At 37.8% G+C, this 27,523-nt stretch overlaps 2 protein-coding genes across 2 annotated transcripts; both read left to right on the plus strand.

The window, feature by feature from the left end:
• Positions 1 to 7,800: 7,800 nt before the first annotated feature.
• Positions 7,801 to 11,171, plus strand: LOC122652935 (terpene synthase 10-like). The gene is made up of 7 exons (XM_043846824.1): positions 7,801 to 8,139; positions 8,549 to 8,816; positions 8,949 to 9,327; positions 9,562 to 9,780; positions 9,916 to 10,054; positions 10,331 to 10,582; positions 10,831 to 11,171. Exons 1-7 carry the CDS (start codon positions 7,801 to 7,803, stop codon positions 11,140 to 11,142), a joined length of 1,908 nt encoding a protein of 635 aa, XP_043702759.1. The 3' UTR covers positions 11,143 to 11,171.
• A 12,277-nt stretch (positions 11,172 to 23,448) lies between these two features.
• On the plus strand, positions 23,449 to 26,639 carry LOC122652945 (terpene synthase 10-like). The gene is made up of 7 exons (XM_043846835.1): positions 23,449 to 23,712; positions 24,041 to 24,308; positions 24,407 to 24,785; positions 25,019 to 25,237; positions 25,380 to 25,518; positions 25,866 to 26,117; positions 26,328 to 26,639. Exons 1-7 carry the CDS (start codon positions 23,449 to 23,451, stop codon positions 26,637 to 26,639), a joined length of 1,833 nt encoding a protein of 610 aa, XP_043702770.1.
• Positions 26,640 to 27,523: the final 884 nt, after the last annotated feature.

A 27,523-nucleotide genomic window follows, 5' to 3' on the forward strand; every position in this document is an offset into this window, starting at 1 on the left:
AATGGTTTTGGTTTTACTTTGTAGTATTGAAGAAAGACGAATCAGATCCATCCCTTGACATCATTTCATGTATTTTAAGGATTAAAAAATTTTAAGTTCTCTCTCAATTGTTGGTTCGTTCTGCATCTTTGCAAAGTATGATGAATTATACTGTTTGTATGGATTTTGACACTTTTATTACTTTCTCACTCTTTTTGCCACACTCCCTTTCTCCACCAGAGATCTTCTCTTCCCCAATCTCAGTTTCTCTCCCCCTCTTTTGAATTGTGTTTCTGAACAACCTCCTCTGTTTTTTTGTTTTTTTTCATAATCAGTATTGTAGCATTCCCTCTAAATTTAGGTTTTTTATTTTAATTATTTCAGTCATATCTTTAGATCTGTTCAACCTGCTCTATTTTTCTCTTTGATGGTTGCATCTATTATTTTTAGAACAACCATCATGGGCGCAGATGAACACTTGGACCAGAATACTCTCCCACTCTCACGTCTCTCCCCTCTTTCCCTCTCTCTCTCTCTCTCTCATGTCTCTCTCTCATGTTTCAGGTATTGGTTTCCGTCTCCATTTTTGTGGGCTCTTATAGCAACTACAATAGCAATTGAGTATCTGACGGATAAGATTTTCATGATATTTCTGAACCAATGTTTCGGTACTTGGGTGGTTTATTCATTTTTTTAATTCTGAAATATTAATTAAGCGGTTTGAGGCATTCTAGAGCGGAGAGCTTGTTTTGATGGGTACATAAATTTCTATCACAAAAAAAAAAAAGAGCTTTGCTCTGGAATATCAATAATGGATAGCTGGAATATCTCTTAGTTTGTTATAAAAAAATAAAAAAAAATAGTTGTATCTTTTCACCTTGGAAATTCTTATGTTTTCAAGCCCACTATTGTTTCGAATCACTATACTTTTCCATGTTTGTTATAATTAATGCTTTTGAGCCTATTGAGTAGGAATGTTAGCTTGCAAGGACTTCTGATCAAGCTCGAGATGATTTGAATAGATTGATGAATGTCGGAGTGTGAAAGAAAAATTTGAATTCTAACTTCTGATCAAGCTCGAGATGATTTGAATAGATTGATGAATGTCGGAGTGTGAAAGAAAAATTTGAATTCTAATCAGTTCATCTTATGTTGCAGCAATCATTATGGAGTCACCTTTTGGAAGCTAGAGATAGAGTGACTTCTCTTGTTGCACAACATGGTAGTGATAGAAGTTTTCCATACGACCTTTTTTGACACCCTAACGAACTGGAGAGGTAATGTTAATTTTTTGCTATGGTATTTTACAATTATCATCCCAAAATCTTTCATATTTTTTATTATTCCCCCAAAAACTTTGAAACAACTGTTATCCTCCCCTGTTGCATACTAATAACTAACTGGTCCCCACCGTTATAGACCTGTAACGGAGGGAGTTAGTCATGACAGTGTTCCATTGTCACGGATTTTTTAAGACCAAAATGCCCTTTTGGGGTGGTAATTGTAAAAAACTCCCACCCCGTCACCATCCCTTCTCCTCCTCCTCCTCCTTCTTCTCCTTCTTCTCCTTCTTCTTCCTCCTCTGCAACCCCAACCGCCCCGATTGATGATGCCATCACCAATCTCTAAAAGTTATAACTTATAAGCTAATATAGGGGATAAACTGAGAATAGACCCTCCCCAGTCTCTTTCCCTCCTTTATAATTTTATAGATTATAGATAATTACAGAAGAAGATTACAAACCCTAGCAGAAGATTCACAATCAGCATTCAACCTCCAACAACTACACATTCCTTCCACAAGACATTACCGATTTACAGAGAAATTTTAAGACTTCCTCCTTCTCTGAAAACGAATCCCTTTAAACTTTAATCGATCAATCCATGTTCCTTCAAATGTTTTATGAAAACAGATAGATAAATATACCATATTTAGGCTTCGCCCTTACTTTTAGTCTCATAATTCTGATCTTCATCTTGTGTGCACGAAAAACAATAGGCCACGAAGAATAGATCTGAAGATTATGAGAGGAGAGACAGAGACGAAACCCAAAAACCCTAGATCCAGATCAAGATCTATACCAGTTTAATCTTGGAATAAAAATTACTAATCAAGGTGGAGTAGACGCCTCAGATCTTTGGTGGCGGAGTCGTCGACGATCGTCATCATCTTCTTCTTGGAAAAAGACGACAGCGATAAACTACTAGGAGAAGGCTGCTCCGGCGTAAACATCGGACTAGATGGCTACGGGAGATATAATCATCTTGAGATCTTCAATCCGGATCTACTTGGGGACCATCTCAGGATCCGGTCCCAATCATTCCGTGCCGGAGACGATCAGATCCACATTTGCAGTTGAAGGAGAAGAAGAAGCGGCGTTGTGGTGGTTGTTCCTCGTCCACGATCTCTTTGAATCGAGAGACTCGCCATGCTTTAAGATGGTCACCGCCCCGATCGATGATGCCAACAGGAGAAGAAGAAGGAGAAGAAGAAGGAGGAGGAGAAGGGACGGTGATGGGGTGGGAGTTTTTTACCATTACCACCCCAAAAGGGTATTTTGGTCTTCAAAAATTCGTGACAACGGCACACTGTCACGGTTAACCCCCTCCGTTACAGGTCTGTAATGGTGGGGGCCAGTTAATTATTAGTATGCAACAGAGGAGGATAACAGTTGTTTCAAAGTTTTTTTTTGGGGGGAATAATAAATATAAAAGATTTTAGGATGATAATTATAAAAAACCCAATATCATTTGGGTGAGATGGACATACTCGATATTGACAAATACAGTACCATCCCCCTCACATGCATGCCCCCTCCCCCGCCACATGAAAATTCTAGAAATTCTATATGGGCATATGTTACCCAACAAGTTACTGTAGATTCCAGAATTAGGTGAAATGAAAAGTTGATATTTTGTATTTTTTACACCTTTTTCATGAACTGCAAAATTTATTTGAGGGAGAACTTACTAAATTTGGTACCTATCTGCTGCCTGACTATTTGAAAATATTATTTTGGCCATACGTGCATTGCATGTGCAATTTTACTAGTATATATATATATATATATATATATATAGTTCGATTTAAAGATAAGAAAGAACGGGTATAAAATAAATAAATAAGAAGGGTACTAACAATTTGGACAAAATAAAAAAGAATGACGACAAAGAAAGATAAGGAAGGAGAGAGGGTATTTGAATAAGAAGAAGGGTAAAATAGTCAAATGAATGATTTGTCACAGAATATGAGTTCATGCACTTATATAATAAACTAATAATAATAATAATAAATGTGTCAAAATGATTCACTATTTTGAGTCACATTGGTGATTAAAACGATTTTTTTTCCATTAGATAGATAGACAGACTAAGGTTTATATTAACTATCTATAAATTTCATGATCAAATACTCACCCATTTACATAAATGCATCTGTATATTTTCTTAGTTGTCCATGTATGTTGTAGAAAAACAAGAATCTAATAAATGACACAAAAATAATGGAAATCACAAACAAAGAATTACACAATGCACATAAGAATTTACATGATTTCAATACACATAAAGATATACGTGGTTTCCATAACCGTTCAAACTTCGCTAAGGGACTTGGAAGTTGGAAATCCACCCACCCACAAAATTTATTTGCTCAAAATAAAAACATGGGTAAATGAATAATCGATAAAGTGGGCATTGTATGAAAAGAATGATTAATATATTATTATTAAAAAAAAAACACACATTAATTATGCTATATATATATATATATAGGCAATGTATCTTTGGTGGTTTGCATCAAAGTCGCCATCAAATGAAAAGAAGGATTAATACATTACCAAAAAGAGAAAAAGAAAAGAAGGATTAATAAATATTAAAAAAAAACCAACACATTCATCATGCCTACATATAGACAATGCTAATCCGGCTCCTCTTCAAAGAGCCCTCGCCCAGTGAGTGCCATCTAACGGGTGGACTGCTGGCATGCGTCACACCCCATACACGAGAGGCGCCAAGACAAAATGCACATATGTTTGTTTGCATCAAAGTGGCAATCATGACAAGAAATATTAATATATTCAAAAAAAAGGCAAGAGATCTCTACTTGGTCGCATGGTCTCTACATAAACGTTTGGTTAATGGATTGAAAGACGTCTGATATCTATCCAAGGGTAGAGGCATCATCTCACGATGCCCTGTGAGAGGGTATAGGAAACCCGATCAAGTAGAGATCTTTTTCTCTTAAAAAAATAAAAACATAGGTAAATGAATAATCGACCACTTTTGGCTTCGATGTCAGATTCTTTTCGTTTCCAGCATGATTCAGTTCGTTTTGGAGTTATAATAGCCCAATCCAAAACATGTCCAATATATAAACCATCGGTATGGTTCAGTCCGGGCTTGCAATGCTAACAAAGAGACCATGTTTGGTACGACTAAACTCAATTTATATACCAAGGTACCTCCCTTGATTCTTAATAAGAGGAAAATTCTTCATCAAACAGACATCCTTACAAAAAACCTGTTACCTAGATTTGGACATTTTTGTCTATTTTCTAAGAGCGTGAAAGGGATATTTAGTTTGTATTGTTTTCAAGGGCAACACTTTAGGATAAGGGTGTCAAATTAGAACCGGAATTGAAAATCGAAACTTAAACTAGACCGAATAAATCAAATCAAACCGAATCGAATAAAATTCGATTAGATTTGAGTATTTCATTTCAAAATCGATTTGATTCTCGGTTCGATTCTAGATCAAGCATAGGAACCGAATTTGGATAGCAGTATATTATAGTATGTTATTTTATTCTAACACTAATATATTATATTATATTAATACATTATAAATCTAATATGTTATAATATAAATTACTAATATTAGTATTAGAATTTATTACATACTACAATATTATAGTATATGGACTGAGTATAGGAATCGGAACCGAACCATATAAGAACCTAATTTAACCTGGAACCGATTAACAATCAAAACCGAAACCAAGCAGATTCGATTTAAGTATCGAATTTCAGAACCTATTTGGTTCTTGGTTCAATTCTGAATCACAACAACACTTTCTAGAACTTAACCAAAACCAGACCGATTGATAGGACTCTGATTCTGGACAAAATCACGTGAAAGAGACCACAAGGTGAGCCTCAATCGAAAGACCCCAAAATCTAATAAGTAATAAGTCCCACTCTATAGTGCGCCTTTTATCGATCCATAGCGACATATGATTAAAAATATAACTTTATGAATCATCAATGGATTCACGTGGGTGACAGAGAAATTTTACCAAACAAAAAAGGAACATCAAAGATATATATAAAAAACATGTCATTTTCTATGTGTCGGTTGCGTGTGTGTGTGTGCGTGTACATGTGCATGTTCATGCGTGTGTGCATGTACGTGCATTCATGTAAGTGTGCTCATGCATGTGTTTATGTTTGTTCATGTGTATGTATGTGTGTGTGTACATGATGTTTATCAAAATGATTTACTATTTTGAGCCATGTTGGTGATGTAAACAATTTTTACCATCAAGATAGACAGACAGACCAACGTTTATATTAACCATCTGTAAGATTTCATGATCAAATATTCACCCATTTACATCAATGCATCTGTATATTTTCTTAGTTGAACAATGTTTGTTGTAGAAAAACGAGAATCTAAAAAAAGAGGTAAAAAATAATGAAAATCAAAAACAAATAATCACATAATGCACATAGGGATTTACATGATTACAATGCACACAAAGATTTCTGTGGTTTGACAAAATTGCCTATTTCTACGATGAGATGAGATCTACACCACTATCAATGGATAATAGGGTTATATTTGTGTATAGTCACACCACTATCAGATTGCATACAAAGAAAGAATCATTGCTACAAAATATAGTCCGTGTATGTCGGAATTTATCTACTCCATTTCTTGTCCGATCAATTTTTCCTTAATTCCTTTAATTGGGAGGTGGACCCCATCTGAGCAGGAGGTAGGATCGTCATTTTCCTATTAGAGGGACTTGGGGAAATGGACCGAGCAAGAAAATGGAGCAGATAATGATCCGTGTATGTCTATGCACGGATTTTTATTTGCTCCATTTCTGAAATTCTCCATTTATGTCTATTTCCCCCTAGATTATCGACACATGGCGAACTTAAAGCTTATGGACAGATTTGAGTTACCCACCCAACCCTAACCTAACCCTAGTTACCCATGCTCTCTCCTCTCCCACTCCTCTCCCTCTCTCTTGCTGCAACTCTAGGAGACAACCGCAACCAGCGCCCGCGGAACTCCCTCACTACCGGCCCTTCACCGCTCCTCTCTTCGGCGACCTCCTCTCCTCTTGTTGCAATCAGTCATGCCTTCGATAAAAACCTCTAATTTGGGGGTTTTTAATTTGTTCGGTTCCATTGTGGTTTAATACTCCCGACACCCTCTTTGGGTAGAGAACTGTGAATAAGTAAGTAGGACGGGCTTCAAAATTTTCAATTGGGATCCTCTATTGCCGAGCTGCCCGGCAAGACTGTGCTGTCAAGACACGGTGAGGCGCGCGATGACCGCCTTACCCCGACTCGAGCAAGGCCCTTGGGCAGGGGTAAGGTGGTCATAGCGTGTCTTGCCGTGTCTTAACAGCACGGTCTTGCTGGACAACTCGGCAGTAGAGGATCTAGATCCCAAAATCTTTGCCAACAATGAAAAACTGCACTCGTAGTTTAAGCAGACAGGTAAGAAATAAACAAATCATCGATGATTCGGACTCCATGAATGTTCAATAAAATCCATTTACTCAGTTTTCTTTTGAGATGATACAAAATTATGATAAAACTAAAAACTAAATAATGAACCTCCCAGGAAGAAATGGACAGAAATAGAGGATGTCAGAAATGGAGCAGATAAAAATCCTCCATGCACTAGTAACTAATAAAGTCCATAACCGAGTGGTAAGGGGACATGGAATTCCACCCATCCACAAAATTTGGCCCCAAGCGTTTGTCAGTAGTCATTGATTCTAATAGCTTTTAAGAACATTCTATTCTGTAAATATTTGCCAAAAATAGAAACATGGGTAAATGAATAATCGATAAAGTGGTTACACTTTCATTAAAAAGACAAAATGGCAAATGAAAAATTGATAATGTGGCCATTATATGAAAAGAAGGATTAATATATTATATATTTTTTTAAAAGCATTAATTATGATTATATATATATAGGAAAAAAGATCTCTGCCCGGAAATGTGGCCGATGCCAACACTCCCATGAGTGTATCTCTCCTCTCCCATATGAAATGACACCTCTAACCCCCTTGTTTTAAGGAGGAGAGAGATGACATAAGTGTTGCACAGAAGCTACACTCCGCATCGAAATCTGCTTCCCCAAGAAGGATTAATGTATATTAAAAATAAAACATTCATCATGACTACGTATACATAATGCCGATCCACTTTTCAGCAAGCCCTCACCCAATGAGTAACCATTGAGACATCCAATGGTGAAAATTTTTATCTTCAATTCACCGCCCACTCCAATTTCCTCTACTTTCTGTTCAGGCAAAGTGGATAGGGTGATCATTTTTGCTCCTATGTGAGAAATTGTAGGAATTGAAACGGACAGTGAATTGGAGGATAATGATTCTCCAATAGCTGGCTCGACTTCTCGGCACGCGTTAAGCCCCCATGCAGAGAGGAGCCGAAACCAGGACAAAATACACATATGTCGGTTTGAATCAAAGTGCCATCGTGTCAAGAAAGATTAATTTATTATAAAAAGTAAAAATTAAAATAAACATTCACCATTACTATAAATAGACAATGCACTTATGTTGGTTTTGCATCAAAGTGTTGGACAAGGAAGAAAGAGTTGCTGGTTTGCATCAAAATGGCCATGGCTCTTCATCTCCGAACATCCTATCCACCCCTTCCTACTACTCCAAAGCAGCTGGCTTCATCCATCATAGAATTAAACTCCCACAAAGGCCTCTCATCACACATCATCAATGCATGATTTCATCAAAAAACATCAAATGCATTGCAGCAACAACAACAAGCACTCATTCCTTTGAGGCAACAACTGTTCATAGGCGATCCGCAAACTACCAGCCCAAAGATCCGGGATTTCGATTTTTGCAATCCTTAAACAGTGATTACAAGGTAATTATTACATTAATTAGCCATTTCTTCTTTTGTCGTGTCCAAGGTGTGGACATCGCGCCAGACACAGCTGGGCGTGAAATGATCACCCAACCCCCACCATGGTGCCTGAAATTTCTATCTTGGAATGAGGGTTGGGCAGTCATTCTTGGATCCGGCTGCTCTCCACTGAGTGGAGAGTCCAATGAGATTTTTGACGGCTGGACTGTGTGTGTCGCACGCATCCCAACGGCTGATTGGACGTGTGTTGAGATGTGTGCAGCACAGCCCAGCCGTCAGATACCTCATTGAGCTCTCCACTCAATGAAGAGGAGCCCAATCCATCATTCCTCGCTCAGCTGTGTTAGTATGGAAAACTTTCCCTTTGATTCTTTCCCATACTTTATTTGATAATAAAATTATTCTACAGGGGGAGATCTACAAGAGCAAAACCAAGAAATTGGAAGAGGAAGTAAGGGGTTGGCTTGATGATGTAGGTATGGGGCAGTTAAGTCTGTTGCAGCTGATTGATGACATAGAGAGACTTGGGTTAGGGTACCTCTTTGAAGAGGAGATCAAGAAAGCCCTGGACACCATAGTTTGCATGGAAGATGTGCAAACCAGAACAAGGGAGAGTCTCCACGCTACAGCTCTTAAATTTAGGCTCCTTAGACAACATGGGTATGAGGTGAACCAAGGTAAGAGTCTACCCAAAAGAATGAAAATATAACCTAATTCTCTCTCTCTCTCTCTCTCTCTCTCTCTCTCTCTCTCTCTCTCTCTCTCTCACTCTCTCTAACATAAATCAACTTGAAATTGTGGATTAATAGGTATGTTCAACCACTTGAAAGACAAGACAGGCAATTTCAAGGCTAAATATGTAGAGGATGCAAAGGGAATACTAAGTTTGTATGAAGCTTCTCACCTTGCTATAGAAGGTGAAAGCATGTTGGAGGAGGCCAAGCACTTTACAATGAAAGCTTTAAAGGAGATTATAAAGGGTAATAATATGGAACCAAATCTAGCAAAACAAGTGAATCATGCCTTGGAGCTTCCCCTTCACTGGAGGATAACAAAGTTAGAGGCTAGGTGGTATATTGATGTCTATGAGAAAAAGGAGAACTCAGTTCCTGCTTTAATCCAACTAGCTAAGTTGGATTTCAACATTGTCCAAGCAATACATCAGGAAGATTTAGCTGATGTATCAAGGTATGTCCTATATATTATCGTAGCTAGCTTGCACTCTAAGTCTGCGTTTGGGATGTATTCTAGGTTGATTTCGCATTCTTGGATGAGAAAAATAGTTGTTTTTATCGTTCGAGAATGTGTAATTGACCTAGAATGCATTCCAAAAATATATACCAAGCACAGTTTAAAATTTGAGGAAAACAAACCGAAGCAATTCTCCCAATTAATCATTCTTGTTTTTCCTGTTCTTTTTAGGTGGTGGGAGAATTTGGGCCTTGGAGACCAGTTGAGTTTTGTAAGAGATAGTCTGGTTCCATGCTTTTTATGGTCAGTGGGTTATCACCCTGACCCTCAATTTAGTAAATTTAGGATAGATCAGGCTAAGGTTAACTTGTTAATAACGACGGTCGATGATGTTTATGATGTCTACGGTACCTTGGAAGAACTTGAACTTTTTACTGATGCTGTGGAGAGGTTTGTTTGTTTGTTTGGTGATTCTATTCTTTCTTCATAAATTAGACTATTTAATTGTTTACATTATCTTTTATATATGATCTCTACTATCTAATCACCTCATTAATTTATTCATAATTTAATGTTATTTTTCAGATGGGATATTAAGGCAATCGAACAACTTCCAGACTATATGAAGATATGCTTCTTAGCTCTCTTCAACACTGTTAATGAAATGGCTTATTTTCACCTCAAGGAACATGGAATTGACACCATACCTTTCCTAAAGAAAGCGGTATATGTCAATTAACCTTCTTCATTAATCCTATTAGTATCAATTTTTTTTTTTTTTTTTTTTTTAACCCGAATAATAATATCTGAGAGAGACCCGGGCTGGCCCCTAAAATTTTATTAAAAAAATATAAAAAGAAATACAAAGGGGGACATAGCCCCCACTTTACCCCAAACTTGAAAGCACTTGAGCTCACTTAAAATAGATTATAACCACTCAAACCTGAAAGACTAGATTTGTCCTCTGGCTACTAACTACTTGAAATTGTTAATATTCCAGTGGACCGATCTATGCAAAACATACTTAGTAGAGGCTAAGTGGTATTACAACGGTCATAAAACAACACTTGAGGAGTACCTAAACAATGCAGTGGTTTCAGTATCAAGCTATGTCATACTCAGTCATTGCTTTGTCTCATTGCCACAAATTATTCGAAAGAAGGCGTTAGATTGCATATCACAAGATGATTTGAGTCTCTTACGTAGCTCATCCTTGATAGTTCGACTTGCCGACGATCTTGCTACTTCAGTGGTACGTACGTATGTAAGCCTATGATTCATTATTTTCCACATGATAGTATATGGGTTGAGCCACGTGGTAGATACTAGATACAAACTATATCGTGCAAAATGACTGCCGTGCTTTCTTTCAAGGATTTTCATTTCGCATGACCTTGTGTCTAGGCTTCCGTACACGATGAGGCAACATTTTTTTTTTTATCCATATATTAAATGATCGAAATGTAGACTGATATATAAATATAATTTTTCAATATGTAGGACGAATTAGAGAGAGGTGATACACTGAAATCAATCCAATCATACATGTATGAAACGGGTGTTTCTGAGGATGTGGCTCGTGAACATATAAGGCATATGATTGATGACACATGGAAGAAGATGAATAAGGATATATTCAATAATGATTCTCTTTGTCTGTCCCCACTTTTTATCAAGACCGTTGCAAATTTTACTCGAATGGCACAATGCATATATGAACATGGAGATGGCCATGGTAATGTTGATGATGAGACCAAGAAACGAGTCAAATCATTGTTGTTTGAACCTATTCCATTGTTGACAGACGCTTAACTAAAGGTTCTTCTCTGCAAGTTCCCTTCTTCTCTAAGCTTGTATGAAAATTTGCAAGTTGCAAAGAATTTGATTGCACATTGTAGAGAGGAGTATTATATATCCTCCATCTATTGTACTCTTTAAGTGGTTCTTATAAATATCCTGATTTTTCTTGTTTATTTTGATGGATGATAAATTTCTTGATATTTTTGTGCTAATTGTACATTTATATTTGTAAGTAAATAATGAATCCCATGGATACAGTTCGGGTCTAATCTGAACTGATATTGGAATACATCGGAATAGATCAAGAATCAAGCTTTTGATTAACTTGCACCACCATTACGAACAATCTTTTACAATCTCTAGATGACTTGCAAGGTTTCTCCACAGAGAACTACACACTTCAAATCCTTGTGAAAAAAATACAAAGACTTGGAGAGCAAGTGTGAGAGGAGAGACTTAGACTCAAGTTGTTAGGGCCTTAAGCTTTACAGAGTGTATTTATAATCACACCCAAGCCCACCTCCACCCCCACTCCCCCCTCCTCTTTTAGAGTCACAGACAGAGTGTGAAAGAGAGGAGTCGGTCACTAAAGTGACCAATCCTCTCTCTCTCTCGCTCTTTCTCAAGGGTTGCATGCAGCTGCCCTGGCTAGGCACCCCGAACCGGGTCCAAAACCTGGTTCCTATTAACAATATTAAAAATAGTATTGCACCACCAGCTGGCAGCTAACCTCCGATCCCAATCCACCATGCAACTCTCCACACGCCATCTTCCTTGCATCTCCCCACCCTCCTGTTCCCCTCCCCTCCCCTCCCCACCCTACCCCACCCTACCCCACCCCACCCCACTAGTACGAGTGGGTTGGGATACCATTCCAACAACATCTTCAAAAGACCAAAACCAAATCAAGAAACCCAGATAAGATAAATCAAACAAACACGGCATGGATAAAATTTAGAAAATGTACCCAAAACAAAATCTAGATGCCATAGTAAAATGTGTACAATCTCAAGACAGAGAAAATTAATAAAGTTTTAGAGTGGAGAAATCACTTGGAACTGTCGGTTGGAAAGACTGATCATTTGCAAGAAAACACATTTCGTTTCATAAAGCAAGCACTCCATTTCTAGAATATTGTCTGGTGGAGTAATAAAATAAGATAAGACGATGAGAGATTGAGAGAGATTGAGAGAGATTGAGAGAGAAAGATTGAGAGAGATAGAGAGAGAAAGGAAGAAGACAATCGATTTAACGTGGTTCAGTTATTGGATTAACCTAGCTACGTCCACGATCGATCAAGGATATTTGTCTATATTATATAAGGATAATGAGTGAATCTTTAAAAGGAGTGATTTCAGTAATTGAGGAACTACCTAGATTGCTGTCATTAACGGGATTCTTATCACAGATTCACAATCCATTTGATTAATGGGATTCTTATGACAATCCCTTTGATTTAGCTTGCTATTATTAGCGGGATTCTTATCACGATCCCTTTGATTTAGCTTGGTCTCTTCCTTCATCGCATTGTCAAGCTCTTGTCTACTAGACGATGACTGGGCAAGAATGTTATCGCTAACACGCCCTCGAAAACTCAAGGGAGGTGCTATCACCTTGAGGTTGCCTATGAGCATTTTGAACTGATGAGTGGACAAGGCCTTCGTAAAGATGTCTGCCAGTTGATCTTTGGTAGATATAAATTTAACCGTCAAATGACCCTTGGCTACCTTATCCCAAACAAAATGAAAATCTATTTCAACATGCTTTGTCCGTCCATAGAAGACAGGATTGGCGGTAAGGTAGGTGACCCCAATATTGTCACACCATAGAATAGGGGCTGCCGGAAGATAAATACAGAGTTCTTTTAAGAGAGACTGAATACATGTAAACTCAGCAGCTGTGTTTGCTAGGGCATGATATTCGGACTCAGTACTAGAGCGGGCGACCATGGCCTGTTTGCGAGAGTTCCAAACGACCAAGTTTTGGCCGAGAAAAATTGCAGAACCCACTTGAGACTTGTGATCATCATGACAGCCAGCCCAGTTAGCATCTGTAGACACCTCATTTTGTCTTTTCCCCCAGAGGTTTACCATGACGATGATGAGTACCCTCCAAGGCCTAGAGCCGTTGTATCTATGGATGTAGCGTCAGTATGCATTGCTCGAATCCGTCTACCGATCATCAATTCTCCTTTCCAGAGTCCCAACCAGAGCCTCCAAGCCCTCCAAGAACCCCAGACCCAGACCCAGACCCCTTGGAACATGCTTGGCCTTGCATAGACCCCGACCCAATTAGCCCAAGCCTTCCCTGTCAACACTCAAAGACCCTGAGTCGACACCGACCCCACCTTTCATTGACATCGACATATCCCATCTGACTGTCTAACAGAGCCTTTCTACTGTCTAACTTACCTCGACATTCAGAATTTAAACTTTGACAACCAAGCCATTTTCCTCGATGTTGAGTGCTATTCATTGACAGCTACTCGATGTCGACTCGGCCCCATTTCATTGTCGATTCTGTGCGAATCCGAGAAGCCCAAACTTGTCATTTATAACTCCGATCTCGATTCCTTTCGCGTCCCAACTCATATTTGGTAATTTGGATCTAAATCTTAGTTCACTTAGGCCCCAAGAAACTTTACCTAAGGCAAGAAAATACATGCCCACACCCTATTGGTCATAACCTTGACATTACACCCAGCGTCGATGCAAAGACACCAACTTTCGACGATCTGGATCTAACCCAGCATCCCTACACGAATTTGGGAGTGCACACACCCCTCTACATCTATAAATACAGCCCCTCTCATGTTGAGGAGGGTCGTTGGATTTTTTTATGCTAGTTTAGTGCTTGCATGCTCTAAATTTAGCTCTCCATTCAAGTGCCTTGAGTCTCTAGACTTTGGCCCCCTACTTAGCCTTAGTCTATTGCCTCTTCCACCTCTTGAGTGCTACAATCCAACTTGAAATTTCAAGATCAAGGCTTAGAAACATCAATCCAGTGATCTCAGTGCTTAGATAATGAAGTGACGCTTACAAAGAGATAAGAGAAGCACCCTTACGAGCGACGAAACATGCTTTACATACGAATCTCCTGAGTCATGAAGGGAAACCTCCATATTCTTGATTGATTGTCTTCTAATTAGGTCAGTGGCATTTTATTTTCAACTTTGGTTAAATTTTTTTGTTTTTGTTATTCTCATTTATTTTGCATCTCCCAAGGAGTGTGATCCCATCTCTCTCACTCTCCACATTGCAGTCTTCATCATCCAATCCATAACAATATAAAATTTATTCTTATTTTTTAATAATAAAAAAAAACATGACTCATCTTAACCAGGTTTAATCAGGCCGAGTCACCAAGTTTTCTAAAAGGCGAGTCGAGTTAGAAAACCTGATTTTCCAACTATGGCCATTATATGAAAAGAATGATTAATATATTATTAAAAACAAGCATTAATCATTATTCATGACTAGACAAAGTACTTTTGGTGATTTGCAAAAAAGTGGCAATCATGACAAGAAGGATTAATATATAATATACAATACATAGATTGATTGTAATTTGCCTTGATTGAATGAATGATGGATTACAGAACATATAGTGTGACTAATTTACAAGAATAGCACAATCTATGAATAGTATATACGATTAGTTCTTATCAAGAGATGAGGTGGAGGATAGAGCCAAATATTGGATTCCCTCCAATATTGGGTTCCCAAGTTTAGGAGGGAATCCAATATTTGGTCAATAGTATATATGAAAAAAAGAAAACAAGTATTCATCATGACTATGTACTAGGGGTGTAAGTTTGGCCCTGTCGACTCGAGTCTGTCCTGAGCTGGATTTTTCAACCCTAAGGGCGGGTTAGGGTTGAAATTTTCAGGCCCTGAGTCAGGGTCAGGCTGGGCTAGGGTTGAGGCCTCGGGTTAGCCTAGCCTAGCCTGGCCCTGTGTTAGGTTATGTTTTACAATTTATTGTTTACATTTTGTAATTTTTTTAATGTCTAATTATCTATTGGTTTCATACTCAACAGTCAATTGAGTATGAAACAAACCAATACCCAATCACAGGTGTCTCATTTTTTTAATGCATAGGGCGACGTAAATGGCAAAAATGTAGGGCATGTCAGGGCCAACCAAGCCCTGGAAAAAATCAGGGTCAAAGGGCCAACCCAGCCCTTAACAAAAATTAGGGTCAATCAGGGCCAACCCAGCCCAGCTTGGCCCGATCAGGGTCAATCAGGGTTGGACTGGGCTGGGCTGAGCTCGGCAGGATTGGGCCTGGGCTAGGATGTCTCAGCCCGACCTAGGGCCGGGTTAGGCTAGGGTTTTAAAAAACCTGGCCCAACCAGGCCCTGTTTCACCCTACTATATATAGATAATTAATGCAAATCAGGCTCATCTCTACCGTGTCCCTACCCAGTAGGGATGTAAACGGATCGGATTCGGCTCGAATACGGATCGGATGCGATCGGATCTGGATACTCCCTGACCGAATACAAATACCTCTAAATGGATTTAGATGCGGATCGAATTCGGATCTTCAACTATCCGTTTACATCTCTACCTTGTGTAACCCAGACCTCCTCCCCCTAGCGATATAATTCACTCTCAATCCATCTCTTAGATCATGATTATCTTTTCTTCATATTCTAGAACCTTCTGAATCTTCAAAAACACTCAAGATCATTATTTACTTAATTTTTTATTATCAAGTATCGGATTTCTTTTTGGATGGATTTTTATCGGAGTATTTGGATTTTTTTTCGAATATCTCTAAACGAATACGGATGCTGATCATATTCGGATTTTCGATTATTCATTTACATCCCTACCGTCCAATGAGTGTCCAGTGAGACATCCAATGACTGGACTGCTAAAAGTACAGGAGGATGTGTATCTACATGGGGCCTAGCATGCATGCCTCAATGGACACTCCCTGAATATTGGGCTCGCAGTAGAAGAGCCGAATAAAATGCACTTATTTTGGTGGGCTAAGACCCCAAAATATAATAAGTAATTCTCCCGAAAACCGAGAACCGAGTCACTTGAAAGGGATCACATGGTGAGCCTCCACGATCGAAAGACCCCAAAATATAATAAGTAATTTTTATTTTTTTTGGTTGAAGAATATAATAAGTAATTTACCAATAAAACAACTAATAAGTAACAAACTAACAACTCTCTTTCTAGTGGGCCTTTTATCCATAGCGACGTATGATTAAAATATAATTTGATGAATCATCAATGGTTCACGTGAATTGAATGACTGAGATATTTTAAAAAAAAAGGACACGGAACATCAAAGGTATATATCAATACAAAACACATGTATTTTATATAAAAGGGAAATGAGGTCATTTTTGGAGAATTTTTTCCTAAAAGTAAGAAAACATTTTCATTTTCATGTGTCGGTTGCATGTGTCTGTAAGTGTACATGTGCATGTACATGCATTCATATACGTGTGCTCATGCATGTGCATGTTTGTGTTTGTTCATGTGTATGTATGTGTGTGTACATGATATGTTTATCAAAATAATTCACTATTTTGAGTCATGTTAGTGATGTAAACAAATTTTACCATCAAGATACATAGACAGACCAAGAATTATATTAATCATCTATAAAATTTCATGATCTATAATATTTCATGATCAAATACTCACCCAATGAATTCTTATATATATTTTTAATATGTAAGACGAATTAGAGAGAGGTGATGCACTGAAATCAATCCAATGTTTCTGAGGATGTGGCTCATACGTGAAGATACAAGCCATATGATTGATGAGTAACGGAAGAAGATGAATAAGGATATATTCAATAATGATTTTTTTTTGTTTATTTTGGTGGATGATAAGTTTCATGACATTTTTGTACTAAGTACACATTTGTATTTCTAAGTAAATAATGAATCCCATGGATACAGTTCGGGTCTAACTTGAACTAATATGGGAACACAGTGAAATAGATCAAGAATCAAGCGTTTGATTAACTAACACCACCAACACGAACAATCTTTAGCAATCTCTTGATGTCTTGCAAGGTTTCTTCACAAAGAACTTCACACTTCAAATCCTTGTGAAAAGATGAAATCTCATAAAGAATACAAACACTTGGAGAGCAAGTGTGAGAGGAGAAAATTAGACTCAACTTGTTAGGGCCTTAACGTTTAGGGGGTGTATAATCACACCCAAGCCCCCCCCCCTCCCTTTTTAGAGTCACAATCAAAGTGTGAAAGAGAAGAGTCAGTCACTCCGATCTTCTCTTGCGGGTTGCATGTGGCTGCCCTGGGTGGGCACCACTTACCGGGTCCAAAACCTGGTTCCTATTAACAATATTGAAAATATTAATGATCGACATCACTCTCTTGCTTGATTGCTTGATGAAGAATGGGAGACTAATGTTGAACCAATCTTCTAATGCTCAGTCCATGTTTACCAAAAAACAAAGAGCAAATTACATGCACCCTTTGGTGTTTGAAACAATAACAAAACACCTCCCTTAATTTCACCTTTACATATAACCCCCTGACGGCTCACGATGTTAGTGAGCCGTTAGTTTTTAAAGTAAAAAGACCATTTTACCCTTTTAATCTAGTGGTCTTAAAACAAATTCAACAATGACGGGAATATCCCTGTTTCAACGTTCGCCTAAAACAGAAAAATCAGAAAACACAAGTGTTATTTTCAGCCGCCGATTCCGGCTTCTCCTAATGTTATTGGGCTTCCATGATTTTGGAGAACGACACCGTGACTCCGGCGAACTTGATGCCGGTGTCCGATCGTCATTCTAATGCCCATAGAAAACCCTTAATCTGATTGAAACCCTAATAAACCCCTTTTTTTAATGGTCGGGGTGTTTGAGGATTTTTGGCTATAACACAATTGTGGGCTGGGTTGAGATATTAGGGGAGTTTGAGGCTCTGGATTGATTGTATTGCAGAGAAGTCGGTCTCGACTTACCAGAGGCCGATCTTCTTTGATTCTGTTTGGGTTTAATTATTATTAGGTCTTTGATTAGGAGAAAACTAGAGTCGTTTTTGGATTAGCGATGGGGAAGTCTACAAGGCAGAAGGAAAATCTGGTGGTGCAAATGTGAAGAAATCTGGTGAAACATAAGCCATAAAAATTCCCCATTTATGTTTTTTGTTTTTTTAGAACAAATGATCGTGGGGTTGCTCATTAATGGCAGCAGCACCGGGGATGATAAAGATACTTAGCAGTTCACCGGAGAAGAAAGGAATAGAGTTTGGGCTATGGTTAAGTTCTATAAGGGTAAAATTATCCATGGCAAATATTGAAGAATAATATAGCCATTTTCAAATGTTTAACTACACCTAGCGGTTTAAAGTTAACGGTAAAGGCTTATTGGTAAACCTCCAAATCATCCGGGGGTACACGTAAAAACTGAAACTAGGGGGTGTTTTGTTATTGTTTCAAACATCAGGGGTACATGTAATTTACTCAAAAAAAATAATAAAATCTCACTCCCACAACATTGTTCAGAAATGTTCTATGAGTACTACAGATTTTGACCCCATAACAAAAGGTTTGAGACCCATTTGGAAAAACAATTTACTTGAAAGGGACGCTTTTAATGATCAAATACTCACCCATTTACATCAATACATCTGTATATTTTCTTAGTTGTCCATTTCGGTTGTAGAAAAACAAGAATCTAAAAATGACGCAAAAGTAATGAAAATCACAGACAAAGAATCACACAATGCACATAAGGAATTACATGGTTACAATGCACGTAAATTGTCTATTTCCACGGTGAAATAAGACCTGCATCACTCTCAATGGACAATAGGGTTATAATCATTTATAGTCACACTACTATCAGATTGCATACAAAGAAATAAGGGTGTCAAAACCTAGCCTGAACTGTTAAGAACAATTGAAACCAACTAAAAAAACCCGAGACCGAATCGAACCGATCCTTATTGGATTGGTTTTGGACTGGGGTATGACGGGACCAATTGAAAACTGGATCGTACCGGACCGACCGATAACAAATTGAAAACCGAACAGAATGAAACCAATAAGAAAATAATGAGTATAAGGTTATGAATCATTGAATTGATTTCAATATTAATGAGCAAATTTATGGTTGTAAGGTAAATTGTTACAAATCAATGAGTATGAGGTTATGAAAATAGGGAAATTGATTTGTAACAATGTTTGTTCCATTGATCTCCTTTTTAAGTGTGGGGCTAATGAAATATTTTATGTAGTTGAAAAGAGAAAGAGAAGAAAATAGGCACAAGCCAAATTCAACTTGTTTAAAAAAACCCGGTATTGAACCGAATCCAAACCGATATCAACCCATTATCATAAACTAAAATCGACACGAAACCAAACCGTACCAAAATCGAAACCGAGCCAAAACCGAAAAATTGTTATGTATGTCCATACACTGCTGATTAATAAACTCCATAATCCACAAAATTTTGCCCCACCCTAACTCCCTGCTTTTTACACTACTAACCTCCTCCAATCCTATTTTAAAACCCACACATTCTGTTTCTATCATTTCTAAAGTCAACTCACATCTGACTTATGATCAAACTAGTTCCCATTCTTACAATAAACCGGCTTGACTCTGATTCACAAGCTATTCCTACCACATTACAACCCGGTTGGCTACAACCTAACCCTCCCTTCTTTCCTTCTAACCCTTGCCGAAATACATACTAAATGTTCTGGTGGTACTTTAACACCACCAGACATTTCCCACTTTCTCTACTCTCTACTACCTAATCTGTCTGGTGTTTCCAGTACCTCTAATGAACATATGGGATGTCAAGGTATCTCTTCTCTTTCAAACGATAAGCCTATGGATGTATCAGAAGAGGTTGCCAACTAGGTGGATGTTGCACAAGAGGCTATTGTGCCCCGTGATACTAGTAAGCACGCTTGAACAGAAGTTGATGAGTTGTGTTCTGCTAATGATGATATGCAAGAAGCTTGTTTCGAAGTTTCTTCCCCCGTGGGTGCTGTTGTTCAGCCCCATAGACAACAATGAAGTTCTTTAGTTGGAACTGTCAAGGTTTGGGGAGACCCTAGCTTTACTGTTCGAATGCTGACTGAACTCTCTCACTCTAATAATGTTGATATGATTTTCCTAATGAAAACTAAGTGTGGTTTACCAAGACTGCAATGCCTTTTTAGCCGTTTTGGAATGGACAGGGTGTTTAGTGTTGATGTTGATGGCTCTTCTGGTGGTCTTGCCCTGTTTTGGAAACATTATATTAAGGTGAATTTGGATTATGTATCAAACAAAATTTTAGATGACATTATTTGTTGGGTAATAGATCAAAAGCAGGCAATTATCCAAAGTTGGGGGTGGAGTAGTATTTTGTTGGGTAAAGATGTTCTGCTTGATGGTTTGGGGTGGAGTATTGGAAGGACTTATTCCATAGATCCATGACATGATAAATGGATTAATCCAATAAATGGTGGAATGAAGTCCGGTTTGTCTAAAACTTTGAATCCAGGTAAATCTTGCTTGGCTGACTTTATTGACCTAAAAACTATGCTATGGAAACAAGACTTATTGGATTTCTATTTTTTTCCCCGATGATATTGATCGTAATTTAATGATCAATCTCCGCTTGTACCCTACTAATTATAAGCAAGTATGGATGGTTTCTCGAAATGGGGTTTATTCTGTTAAGAGTGCATATCATATGTTATCCAATATGAAGGATGATTGGGATCAGCTACGAGCTACTACTTCCACTTCCTTGGCGACTAGTAGGGTCTCTAATGATGTTTGGCAGATTGTATGGAAATGCAAGTCTCTCCCTAAGATTCAGTGATTTATGTGGCGAAGTTGTAAATCTGGTCTTGATGTAGGGGTGGCTCTTCATCACCGAAAATTTGCTATATATCGTTGTTATTGTGGCCATTTTGAGACAATAACTCATACGCTTCTCAACAGTCATTTTGCGAAGGCCTGTGTGGTTTGGTAGCAGTTTTGGTTTCTCTCAATCAGCCTTGTACGTTGATCATCTTTCTTCTTTTATTAGAATGTGGAAATCTTTCTATGTTCTAGGGAAAGATTATGGTCAGCGAATGTCCCTTGCTTTTTTCTTTCTTTGGCATATATGGTTGGCTAGGTGTGACATGGTTTTTGGTTGGCGGAGGTGCACACCAAAAGAGGTTATTCGTTTTGCTACTTGCAAATTTGAAGATTTTCAAGGTGCTACTCAATTTGATCAAAGGGCAGCAGTTTCAACGACTCATATGGTGTCTGATCGTGTTTGGGAATGCCCACCGGTTGGGAAGATTAAAGTTAATTGTGATGCAAACTTACTCATTTCCAAAGGCAGAAGTGGTTTGGGATTTGTTTTTCGGAATCATCTTGGATTGCCATTACGAACGGTTTCTATTCTAGTGATGTTTAACAATATCATGGTGGGTGAAGCATTGGCTATCCGAGCTGTAATACTGGAGGTTGTTGTTAAGAAAACAACGCCCAGAAGTGGCGATTTGCAAAAGAAAACGACAAATGAGAAAACACACAACGCATAACACAAAGGATTTACGTGGTTCACCCCCAAAATGGGAAGCTACGTCCACAACCGAGCAATAAAACATATTTCACTATCTTTGAAATGTTACAAAACCTCTCATACAGCCCTCTCAGAGAAAAGAAGAATATATAGAGAAACCCTAACCCAGTAAATATAGAATTGCCCCTAGAGCCCAAAAATGACCAACTAGTTAGGATTAGACCAAAACAAAACATATGTCAAAATACATATCGTTTCGAAGATCTCGACGAGCCCAACATAATTCACAACCCTTGGTAGTGATGTACGCCCCTTTTAGGCCATCCGAGGTCGTTTCGAGACCGAAACGACCCTCCAAAGATCCACTAAACTACTTTTTGGATCAAAATTGGGCTTCACCAATAACAGGTGTTACATATGGTTAAATTGATCTGTTGGTGGAATCTCTTACAAAAAATAAAAGATCTGTTGGTGGAATCTGATCATATGGGTGTTGTTAATTCTCTACAACATGGTAGCGGATTGATTACAATAGAGGTGATGCCTATTCTGGAAGATATTCTGTTATTATCTTCTACTTTCGTATCTTGTTCTTTTGCTTATGTTCCAAGGGAGAGATAAACAGCCTTGTTGACTCCCTGGCAAGGAGGGCCCTATTGGTAACATGTTCGACAATTTGACCTAATTCCGATCCATGGTTTGTGGAATTTATTTATTCTTCTCTACCTGTGTGTACTACACGTTAAATAATGTTATCTACTCTTTCTACCAAAAAAATAATTAAAGGGTAAATTACACGTCACTCCCTGGTTTTCAATCGAAACTCAGATCACCCTCTGGTTTTTTTAAAAACTCAAATCATCCCCTCTACTGTAACGGTGTTAGCTTGCTATTAGTTATTGGTGTGAAAGGACTATTTTACCCTTGTACTAAAACATTAAAATTAAATTTACAATACTACCCTTCCTTCTTCTTCAACATTGGTCAAGGGTTGTTTAAGGATTTAAATTTACTTAACTTGATGACATCATCACTTAACAGCATAAAACTAACTGTAGGGACTAATTTATCATATTAGAGTCTAAACCAAGAGGTGATTTGAGTTTTTTTCAAAAACCAAGGGGTGATCTGAGTTTTATTTAAAAACCAGAAGATGACGTGTAATTTACCCTAAAAAAAAAATATGGCTCTTAAGAACATTCTATTTTGGAAGTGGTTGCCCATAATAAAAACATGAGTAAATAAAATCGATAAAGTTGCCATTATATGAAAAGATGGATTGATATATTATTAAAAATAAAAAAGCAGTAATCATGATTCATCACTATATATAAAACAATGTACATTTGGTGATTTGCATCAAAGTGATAATCATGTCAAGAAGGATTAATATATATTAAAAAAAAAAAAACACGTATTCATCATGACTATATATAAATAATTAATGCCAATTGGGCTCATCTCTACTGTGCCCCAACCTAGTGACTGTCAAATGAGACATCCTATGATTAGACGTTTGGGCAAAGTGTTCGGACAGGGGTAAGGCGGTCATTGCAGTGCGCCCTATTTGTGTACCTCTCAGACCGCTACAGGCAGGGTGCCATAGAAGATCTAAATTGTGGTTTGCATCAAAATGGCCATCATGATAGGATTAATATATTAAAAAAATAAAATAAGATAAAGACAAGCATTCACCATTACTATATATATAGACAATGCACTTATGTTGGTTTGCATCAAAGTGTTAGACAAGGAAGAAAGAGTTACTGATTTGCATCAAAGTGGTCATGGCTCTTCATCTCCAGAACATCCTATCCACCCCTTCCTACTACTCCAAAGCTGCTGGCTTCATCCATTATAGAATTAATCTCCAACAAAGACCTCTCATCACCCATCATCAATCCATGATTTCCTCAAGAAACATCAAATGCCTTGCAACAACAACAAGCACTCCTTCCTTTGAGGCAACAACTGTTCATAGGCGATCTGCAAACTACCAGCCCAGCATCTGGGATTTCGATTTTTTGCAATCCTTAAACAGTAATTACAAGGTAATTAATTAGTACATTAATTAGCCGTTTCTTTTATTCTTTTCCATTTTTTTTGGGGAGGGGGGTTAAAGAATGCCACCCTATCATGTCCAAGGTATGGACACTGTGCCTAGACACAGCTGAGCGTTAAATGACCGCCCAACCCAAACCATGGTGTTTGGAATATCCGTCTTGGAATGGAGGCTAGGCAGTCATTCCACGCCTAGTTGTGTTTAGGTGTACTAGTTGGTTGGCGTTCTTATCCCCTGTTTTTTTTTTTTTATAGTATGAAAAACTTTCCCTTTACTTCCTTTCCCGTGCTTTATTTGATAACAAATTTACTCTACAGGGGGAGACTTACAAGAGCAAAACCAAGAAATTGGAAGAGGAAGTAAGGGGTAGGCTTGATGATGTAGCTATGGGGCAGTTAGGTCTGCTGGAGGTGATTGATGATATAGAGAGACTTGGGTTAGGGTACCTCTTTGAAGAGGAGATCAAGAAAGCCCTGGACACCATAGTTTGCATGGAAGATGTGCAAACCAGAACAAGGGAGAGTCTCCATGCTACAGCTCTTAAATTTAGGCTCCTTAGACAACATGGGTATGAGGTGAACCAAGGTAAGAGTCTCCCCCAAAGAATGAAAATATAACCCAATTATCTCTCTTTTTCTCTTTCTCTCTAACATAAATTTTAACTTGAAATTGTGGATTAATAGGTATGTTCGATCACTTGAAAGACAAGACAGGCAATTTCAAGGCTAAATATGTAGAGGATGTAAAGGGAATACTAAGTTTGTATGATGCTTCTCACCTTGCTGTAGAAGGTGAAAGCATGTTGGAGGAGGCCAAACACTTGACAAAGAAAGCTTTAAAGGAGATTATAAAGGGTAATAATATGGAACCAAATCTAGCAAAACAAGTGAATCATGCCTTGGAGCTTCCCCTTCACTGGAGGATAACAAGGTTAGAGGCTAGATGGTATATTGATGTCTACGAGAAAAAGGAGAACTCAGTTCCTGCTTTAATCCAACTAGCTAAGTTGGATTTCAACATTGTCCAAGCAATACATCAGGAAGATTTAGCCGATTTTTCAAAGTACGTATGTCCTATATATTATTGTAACTTCCATTCTAAGGCTACGTTTGATATACATTTTTGGTTGATTTTGCATTCTTGAATGATAAAAATAGTTGTTTTATTGTCTGAGAATGTGAAATTGACCTAGAATGCATTCCAAAAATACATACCAACAGCTTAAAATTTGAGGAAACAAGTTAAAGCAATTCTCCGAATTAACCATTCTTGTTTAATTTTCCTGTTCTGTTTAGGTGGTGGAAGAACTTGGGCCTTGGAGACCAATTGAGTTTTGCAAGAGATAGTCTGGTTCCATGCTTTATATGGGCATTGGGTTTAAACTCTGAGCCTCAATTTAGTAAATTTAGGATAGAACAGGCTAAGGTTAACCTGTTAATAACGGTGATCGATGATGTTTATGATGTCTACGGTACCTTGGAAGAACTCGAACTTTTTACTGATGCTGTGGAGAGGTTTGTTTGTTTGTTTGGTGATTCTATTCTTTCTTCATAAATTAGACTAATTAATTGTTTAGATTATCTTTAATTTATATTTGATCTCTACTATCTAATGACCTCATTAATTTATTCATAATTTAATAATGTTATTTTTCAGATGGGATATTAAGGCAATCCAACAACTTCCAGACTATATGAAGATATGCTTCTTCGCTGTCTTCAACACTGTTAATGAAAGGGCTTATTTTCACCTCAAGGAATATGGAATTGACACCATACCTTTACTAAAGAAAGCGGTATATGTCAATTAACGTACCTTCTTCATTAATCTTATTATTATCCTTTTTCAAAAATATCTTAATCTTTCCAACAGTCATAACTTATCTAGCTATCATTAACTACTTTTTTTTATAAGAAAAAAAAACCCCGAATATTATCTGGGCCCCGGGCTGATCCCTAGAATTTTATTAAAAAAATATGAAAAGAAATACAAACAGGGAATGTAGCCTGACTTATCCTAAACTCGAAAGCATTTGAGCTCACTAAAAATAGATTAAAACCGCTCAAATCTATAAGAATCTGAACACTGGAAGACTAGATTTGTCCTCACGCCACTAACTACTTGAAATTCTTAATATTCCAGTGGACCGATCTATGCAAAGCATACTTAGAAGAGGCTAAGTGGTATTACAACGGTCATAAAACAACACTTGAGGAGTACCTAAACAATGCAGTGATGTCAATAGCAGGCAATGTCATACTCTATCATTGCTTCTTCTCATTTCCACAAATTATTCGAAAGGAGGCGTTAGATTGCTTATCACAAGATGATTTGAATCTCTTACATTGCTCATCCATGATAGTTCGACTTGCCGACGATCTTGGTACTTCAGTGGTAAGTATGTATGTGAGCCTATGATTCATTATTTTCTACATGATAGTATATGGGTTGAGCCACGTGGTGGATACTAGAAACAAGATCATGCGAAATGACCTTTTAACGGATTTTCATTTCACATGGCCTTGTGTCTAGGCTGTCGTACGCGATCAAATAACTTTTTTTTTTTCATATATTAAATGATATATATATTTTTTTAATATGTAGGACGAATTAGAGAGAGGTGATGCACTGAAATCAATCCAATCATACATGTATGAAACGGGTGTTTCTGAGGATGTGGCTCGTGAACATATAAAGCATATAATTGATGAGACATGGAAGAAGATGAATAAGGATATATTCAATAATGGTTCTCTTTTTCTGCCTCAACTTTTTATCAACACCGCTGCAAATTTTGCTCGAGTGGGACAATGCATATATGAACATGGAGATGGCCACGGTCATGTTAATGATGAGACCAAGAAACGAGTCAAATCATTGTTGTTTGAACCTATTCCACTGTTGACAGATGCTTAACTAATGTTGAATTGTTGATGCTTGAAATTAATGTTTTAGAAATAAGCTTATATGAAAATCTGTATGTTGCAAGGTAATTGATGGATGGTATATTGTAGAGAGGAGTATTATATATCCTCCATCTATTGTAGTACTCTTTAAGTGGTGGTTCTTATATATAAATTTCCTGATTTTTCTTGTTTATTTTTGTGGATGATAAATTTCATGACATTATTGTGTTAATTGCACATTTATATTTGTAAGTAAATAAAGATTCCCAAGGATACAGTTCGGGTCTAACTTGAACTGATATGAGAACATAGTGGAATAGATCAAGAATCAAGCTTTTGATTAAATGGCACCATCAACATGAATAATCTTTTGCAATCTCTAGATGTGTCGCAAGTTTTTTTCATAGAGAACTTCACACCTCAAATCTTTGTGAAAAGATGGAATTTCATAAAAAACACTAAGACTTGGAGTGCAAATGTGAGAGGAGAGAATTAGACTCAAATTTTTAGGGCCTTACGGTTTGGGGGGTGTATTTATAATCGCACCCAACCCACCCTTCCCTTCCCTTCCCTTCCCTTCCCTTCCCTTCCCTTTCCTTTTTAGAGTCACAGTTAAGAGTGTGAAAGAGAGGAGGAGTCGGTCAATCTCTCTCTCTCTCTTTCGCACGGGTTGCATGCAGATGCCCTGACAGGGCAGGTCCAAAACCTGGTCCAATTAACAATATTTAAAATAGTAATGATCCACATCACTCTCTCGCTTGATTGCTTGATGGAGAATGGGAGAGTGATGTTGAACCAACAACACTAATGCTCAGTCCACGTTTACCAAAAAAAAGAATAATAAAATCTCACTCCCACAAAATTGTTGAGAAATGTTCTACGGGTACACGGGCT

The sequence above is a fragment of the Telopea speciosissima genome, chromosome 1 (genome assembly GCF_018873765.1).
Source record: "Telopea speciosissima isolate NSW1024214 ecotype Mountain lineage chromosome 1, Tspe_v1, whole genome shotgun sequence".
Lineage (NCBI taxonomy): Eukaryota > Viridiplantae > Streptophyta > Magnoliopsida > Proteales > Proteaceae > Telopea > Telopea speciosissima.

Excerpts from the sequence above, each read along its gene's own strand:
- LOC122652935 (XM_043846824.1), top strand. The coding sequence starts at position 7,801 with ATGCACTTATGTTGGTTTTGCATCAAAGTGTTGGACAAGGAAGAAAGA. Across the intron at positions 8,817-8,948 it reads TGGGTATGAGGTGAACCAAG|GTATGTTCAACCACTTGAAA; the intron begins GTAAGAGTCTAC and ends GTGGATTAATAG. Across the intron at positions 9,328-9,561 it reads GATTTAGCTGATGTATCAAG|GTGGTGGGAGAATTTGGGCC; the intron begins GTATGTCCTATA and ends TGTTCTTTTTAG.
- LOC122652945 (XM_043846835.1), top strand. The coding sequence starts at position 23,449 with ATGGCTCTTCATCTCCAGAACATCCTATCCACCCCTTCCTACTACTCC. Across the intron at positions 23,713-24,040 it reads CCTTAAACAGTAATTACAAG|GGGGAGACTTACAAGAGCAA; the intron begins GTAATTAATTAG and ends TTTACTCTACAG. Across the intron at positions 24,309-24,406 it reads TGGGTATGAGGTGAACCAAG|GTATGTTCGATCACTTGAAA; the intron begins GTAAGAGTCTCC and ends GTGGATTAATAG.